The sequence below is a fragment of the Chrysochloris asiatica genome, unplaced genomic scaffold, assembly GCF_000296735.1.
Source record: "Chrysochloris asiatica unplaced genomic scaffold, ChrAsi1.0 scaffold00599, whole genome shotgun sequence".
Taxonomy (NCBI): Eukaryota; Metazoa; Chordata; class Mammalia; order Afrosoricida; family Chrysochloridae; genus Chrysochloris; species Chrysochloris asiatica.
In genome coordinates, this window is record NW_006409117.1 from 232,978 (window position 1) to 240,211 (window position 7,234).

General features: G+C 37.1%; 1 protein-coding gene across 1 annotated transcript; it reads left to right on the top strand.

The window, feature by feature from the left end:
- Window positions 1-5,952: 5,952 nt before the first annotated feature.
- LOC102834298 (olfactory receptor 8K5-like) lies at window positions 5,953-6,894 on the top strand. Its single transcript, XM_006877796.1, has one exon. It carries the CDS (start codon window positions 5,953-5,955, stop codon window positions 6,892-6,894), a length of 942 nt encoding a protein of 313 aa, XP_006877858.1.
- The last annotated feature ends 340 nt before the right edge of the window (window positions 6,895-7,234 follow it).

Sequence of the window (7,234 nt, forward strand, 5' to 3'; positions counted from 1 at the left end):
CACAGTCTGTCTCTGGCCTTGTTTTGACTGATGATATTTAGCTTTTCCATCGTCTCTTTCTGCAGTTGTAGTCAATCTGATTTCCATATATTCCATCTGATGAAGTCCATGTTTGTAGTCATCTCTTATGCTGTCTAAAGAAGGTATTTTAAATGAACAAATCATTGGTTGTTGTTGTTGTTGTTAAGTGCTGTTGAGTAGATTCCCATCTGTAGAGATCTTATCTATATAGGATTTCCAAGGCTGTAAATCTTTACGGGAGCAGAAAGCTTCATCTTTCCCCACAGAACCACTGGTAGTTTCAAACTGCTGACCTTGAGGTTAGCAGCCTGACTCGTAACCATTACGCTACCAGAGCTCCTTAGATATATGATATATGTATGTAGAGAGATTTATGATGGGCTTAAAACCTTCATAAAATGTGATATTAAAATATAATTGAATTTTTCAATAAACTTTTAAATTTATTTTTATTTTGATTTGGCCGAAGGGTTACAGAGCAGATCAGTTTTCCATTGAACAATTCATCCACGTTTTGTTTTATCTTATTAACTGCAATCCCCACCAATAAGCATCTCATATCCGATTTCCTCCTGTATTTCCTGTCTCCATTTCTATTTTTTTCCCTAACCCTTCTGAACTTTGTCCTTGGGAAAAGTCTGCCCTTTTGATCTCAAATTGTTGATTATTCTAAGGTAAGTGTACCTTCCAAAATTTATTGTTCTCCTTACTGATTGTCTATTGTTTGACTAAAAATTGTGCCATAGAGGTGGATTCATTTCCAGACCTGAAGGGGTTAAGGGACATAGTCTCTAGAGTTCCGCCAATTAAAAGAAGGCCAGATTTACTGATTGGATTGATACTGGTGGAATCCACTTACATTTGAAGCCTCCTCTTTGTGTGTGTGTGTGTCATTTAGTGATGTGGTCCTGGAATGTATGATTTATTCAAAAGCTCTAATTATTTATCAGAGTGCTGGTGTGGAGCTATGGTATAATGCACTGGACATCAAGGTCAATTTGAACTGCAAGGTCAGTGGTTCAAATTCACCAATTACTCCTCTGAAACCCTGTACAAGGGCACTATGAGTTGGAAATGACTTAATGGCACTTAATAACAGCAAAACAAAGTTATTTATTGATTGTCTTACTTCAGGCAAAATACATAGTGTAACTGAGCTAGGCACACTCTGAGTATGGGGCTAGTTGTATCTATCTCAAGGAGCTCTGGTAGCATAGTGGTTACAAATCGGGCTGCGAACCTCAGGGACAGCAGTTTGAAACTACCAACTGTTCTGTGGGAGAAAGATAAGGCTTTCTGCTTCTGTAAAGATATATATAGCTTTGGAAACCCTGTACAGGATAGCTATGAGTCAGAACCAACTCCATGGCACATAACCACAACAACAGTACCTATCTCAGAGGAGCTCTTGTGGCACAGTGGTTAAAGACTTGACTGCTAACAAAAGGTCTACAGGTTTGACCCCATGAGCTACTGTGATGGAGCAATAGGTGGCCACTTTTTTCCCATCAAGTTTCCAGTCTTGGAGGCCCTACAGGGAATCTCTACTCTGTTCTAGAATCGCTATGAGACAAAATCTATTCAGTCATCATGGGAATACCTATCTCATGGTCTTTAGGACATCCTAATAGTTTGTATTCAACTACTAACCTAAAGGTTGGTGATTCAAGTTCAACCAGTTGGGCTACAGAACAAAGGAATGGCAGTCTGTGCATGCAAAGACAGCAGTTTTATATTATAACCCAGGACATTGTCATGAGTCAGAATTGACTCCACTGCAATGAGTTGGTTTGACATCCATTTCACATGAATGGACTGAATGTATTTATAGCACATTGTCTGGTACACAGTTTCTTTGGATGATAAAGTAAAAACAAAATTACATAATGAAAATTATGCCATGTCTTACCATCATGACTTTGTAAATGTTCCACCTTTACTGGGATGGCACGTGTATCTCTTTGTTTCCTATTTTCAATCATTGAATAAATTTCTACAGAACTGTATGAATCATGTATGTTACTTTGACTTAGATTTCACCTTAACTTTTCTCACATGGGATTATGTTATGTGTCTTGAATAATTAGTAGGAAAACAAGACAATTTCTTAAACTCTCTGGAGATTTTGATACAATAAATGAGCCACACACTTGTTCCTCAGGGAATATAAGAGAGGAAGGGGACACCCATAAATTCTTCTAATCAAAGAGAAAGGAACTATAAATTGGAAAATTTTCACTTCTTCATGAAAACTGACCAGGTAAGAATTGCTCTTTATTATTATTATTATTATTATTATTATTATTATTATTATTATTATCACTGGATCTTGGTTATTTCCGATGACCTCTGGATTTTGACTGTAGGCACTCTTATGGTTACTCACAGCTAAGATCTTTTAGTTAACCACAAACATAATCTCCTTTGTGAACGGAAGTTCACTTATCTGTAGTTGTTTTCAAGATTCCAATTCTATTAATCAAACATGTTCCCGATTTCTATCTAACTTGTATGAGCGACTACTGATATGTGGATGCTTCAAGTAAAGAGAGGTTTCTTACATCTGAAAAATGCACTTCACACAGAAGAGAATCAAGCAGATAACAAGACACCAAGTCACATTTACTTTCAGACAAAAATGATATTTAATGTAAGTATTTCTGGTGCAATATTTGGAGTTCTAGTGTGGCACTTTGGTTTAATGCACTGGACTGTAAGGTGGGTTTGAACCACAAAATCAGGGGTTCAAGATCACCAGCCCCTCCTCAGAAGCCCTACACAGGGTCATATGAGTTAGAATCAACACGACAGCTCTTAACAACAGAAAATGCTATCTTTAACTGTTAACAAATGTTATTTTCTTACAAATGTTTACTTAACTGTATATTCTAAGTATGAATTGTGCAATTTGTGATGAAATAGCAACTGTTTTATGATCAGCATTTCCAATGCAAAAACGTAGTTGTTGGCAGTTTTTTTTTTTTCCCTTTTCTTTCTTTTTTTGTGTGGTTACTATTTTTCTTTGGTTAATTCATAGTCTCCTTAGTAGATTGCTTACAAATAGGTCTACTTTTTCACAAGGATTATTGCAAACTGATTGAGTAGGCTGACATATACATTATGTGCTTTTAAGTTACAGAATTATGGCTAATTCCCTGAACTCAAAATAAATTCTACCTGATATCACTATATCTGCATATGTTTGTCTCCTGTCCTCTTGAATGGTTACCAGAAAATGGAGGTATTTCAAATGTATTCATTAAGAGAGTCAGCTAAATTATAGATATTCTCTTTCAGAGAAGATGAGTAGGAAAAATAAAATAATGCTGACATTTTCAGAAAGAGTTGTAACTAACAATAAAATAAGACATGGACTCAATACACACTAGCATATTCCTTAGAAAAACAACAAAGACTTCAAAGTTCTGATTGTCTTTGCTCACTGCAGTACATCACCTATTCCACAGTAAAAATCCCATGATTTCAAGTTCAGTGATGTTCAAATTGCAGATAAAAATTTCAAATGAGATAGTTTCTCAATCTTATATTGTGGTAGAATAGATAGACCTGGAGTGAGACTGGAACTCCAGGTAGAAAGAGCAGACAATTTTATCTAGGAATATGGGGTGAAGATGACTTACCAATCTCTATTAATGACCTGCACTCAATCTCTTGGATCAGATTGGCAAAATCAGTAACCCCAAAATAACAGATCTCTAAAATGTTGCCAGTCTCCTGAATATTTTTACCAGCCAGAAAATAAAAATCATCCTAATAGACACCTGTTGCAAATGGATCTGCATTGCAGATTACTCAGTTTGTTGGTGGGAATTTTGATTGGGACCCAGATATTTCTGAAAGTTATGCAAGCCAATCCTGGCCAGTGCATTGAATTCTGAAATGCCTCTCCAGTAATCTGTGTCCTTGAATGTATTGCCTGCTATTACAATTAAAACATCTTTCTTCAGATCCCTAGGCTTCACTTGAGAGGACACTGAATGTAAGAGGAGTTTAATGATAATCCAAGTGCATTAAGCCACTCCACAAGAAAAAGATGAGACAGTCTGCTTCTTCATAGATACACAGTCTCAGAAATGCTATGGGGCAGTTACACTCTGTGCTATAGTGTTGCTACGAGTTGGACTCAATAGCAGTAGCCTTCGGTTTAAGGGTTGGTTCAGTCATTTCAAAACGAGGCTTTGAAATGGCTCTTCCTAGTCATTTATGGCTGAGGAAGCTCAAATGTGGTAATGCCCCACTAAACACTGGCTGGTCCCACCACTTTGAATGTATATGTTTCTCCAAAGTCCTGGCAATAATCTACTCTTATGCATCAGACTCCTGAGGGGTACACTCCAACTCTTCCTAGTCCTTCATTCTAGGTTTACAACTCATGGTTTCTCCCATTCCAGTTACTATCATGAGTCATTCAATAATAAAAATTCAGGTTTATGCCTGTTTCCCTTTGTTGGCCAAGATAGAAGCAGTTCAATGTCCTGCTTAGAGGTCAAGTTGAGCATTTGTTACCTGGGGACAGCCTGTATCTCTTTATTGGCATTTCTCATTCATGATAACAGGGACAATCCACTATCTAAACATTTTGTGTATTAAAGGCATACATCTAGCATTAATGAATGCCAAAGTGCTAAATGAGAGTACTCCTGGCTGTGGAGATTAAGGTAATATGATAAGTTGGCTGAGCCATGATTCCCAGTGATTGGCAGTTATATAGTGGTCTAATTTAGAAGTTAAATAATGATGTAACCTGGCAGGTATATAAGGATGCATTCATTCTCCATTTTGTGATATGATGTGGGCATCCTCCATTTTCACATAACTCCTATTTTTGCACAATAGCTTGTTTTGGGGAACTTAGCCATGTTTATAAGTGAGGAATATGTGTATATTGTTTTATTACAAACTTTGTACGTTTCATATGCAATTTTCAGTTTTGGCAAGTGGCATCTTCTACAATCTATTTTAGCTTAAAATAAATAGTGGGGATTTTTTTCTGTCCTCTAGTATGAAGAAAAGATGCTCTGGTAACATAGTGGTTATGAATAGGGCTGCAAGGTCAGTAGTTCGAAACTACCTGCTGTTCCGCCGGAGAAAGAGGAGGTTTTTTGCTCCAGTAAAGATTTAGAGCCTTTGAAACTCTGTACAATGTGGCTATGAGTTGGAACTGACTCCATGGCACATAACAACAACAATAGTAAGAAGAATAAAGGAACTCTGGTAGCATAGTGGTTACGAGTCGGACTGCTAACTCCAAGGTCAACAGTTTGAAATTGACAGCGGTTCTGTAGAAAAAAAAAATGAGGCTTTCTGCTCCCACATTATTTACAGCCTCAGAAGCCCTATGCAGGATCGCTATGAGTCGGGACCAACTCCACGACACACCACCACCACCACCAGCATGAAGAAAATCTCCATTCAGTCTACACGTAGTATAATTTGTTTAGATAACACCATACACAAGCTAATATTAATCCCTCTGTTTCTTCCTAGAAGAGATTGCTAGACTAAATGGGCCAAAAGACTCTAACAGTGCTGTCTGAGTTCATTTTAATGGGAGTCCCAAAGCGACCTGAGCTGTATTAAAAAAATTTTGATGGCTTTGTGAAGATTAACTAAAGTCTAGCATCTCTATATTAACAACTATATCCTTTTAGTATAAATGTGTATGCCAAAAGCCTTGTTGAACCTGTGTTTTACCAGTGTATAATGGGTCTCATATGGTTCTTCCAACTTGGAAGTAGTGTATGTTTGACTATTTGTTTTAGCTTAAAATCAGATGCAACCCCCCCCTCCCATTTTCTAGTATGAAAAAAGTCTCCATTATACTACAAATATTATAATGTGTTTAGGAAATACCACATGAAAACTAATATCAATCCCTCTGTTTCTTCCCAGTATAGATAACTGGACAAAATGGGCCAAACGAACCTAACAGTGCTAACCGAATTTATTTTAATGGGAGTAACGAAGAGACATGAACTGCATCTCCCCCTTTTTGGAGTCTTTCTCATCATCTACATGATCACAGTTGTGGGCAACTTGGGCATGATCATCTTGACCAAGGTGGATGCCCGCTTACATACACCTATGTATTTTTTTATCAGACATTTAGCTTTCATTGATCTTGGTAATTCTACTGTTATTTATCCCAAGATGCTAGTAAATTTTGCTCTGGATAAAAACACAATATCCTATTATGAATGTGCTGTACAGATGGCTTTCTACATTTTATTCATTATCACTGAACTCTACATCCTGGCAGCCATGGGCTATGACCGCTATGTGGCCATCTGTAACCCTCTGCTCTATAATGTTATCATGTCCCAGACACTTTGCCATGTGCTCATAGGCATTCCATATCTCTTTTGTACCTTTCAGTCTCTGTTACTCACCAGTAGGATATTTACATCAACCTTCTGTGGTTCCAATGTTGTCAGTGACTTCTTTTGTGATAATGTTCCCTTAATACCTTTGCTCTGCTCAAATGCTCGACAAATAGAACTGATGATCATATCACTTGCATCTTTTAATTTGATGTCCTCTCTCCTAATAGTCCTGGTGTCCTATTTGCTGATTCTGATGACCATATTTCGAATGAATTCTGCTGAGGGCAGGAAAAAAGCTTTCTCGACATGTGGCTCTCATCTGACAGTGGTGGTAGTGTTCTATGGATCTCTACTGTTTATGTATGTGCAGCCTGAATCTGCACACCCTTTTAGCACAGACAAAATTACCTCTGTGTTTTACACTTTAGTTATTCCTATGCTTAACCCCTTCATCTACAGCTTAAGAAACAAAGAGGTAAAAAATGCCTTCTACAGGACCTTTAAAAATCCATGTAAACGTTGTATTTAATATACACAGTTGCTACGAGTTGGAATCAACTCGACAGCACTTAACAACAGCAATAATTATATTAAGAAATTATGAAAATTTTATTTGATCCTACACTTATAAATGACATAATTGGATGTTTTTTGGTTCTAGAGCAGAGTCAAATTTGGGATGCTTTCTGTATACTCATTCAAATTTATATTAGTCATCATGTTTTTTCATCATAATTTAAATGCCATGTCCTGTTCAAGATTCCTTATTTCTGGTGCAATGCTTCTTTGTGTGATTTCATAACTTTTCCATGTTGTTGTTAAGTACTGTCAAGTCAGTTCAGATCCATAGTGACTTTGTGTATGGTTTC

What these genes read in the sequence shown, in the direction of transcription:
- LOC102834298 (XM_006877796.1), top strand. Translation starts at nt 5,953, where the DNA reads ATGGGCCAAACGAACCTAACAGTGCTAACCGAATTTATTTTAATGGGA.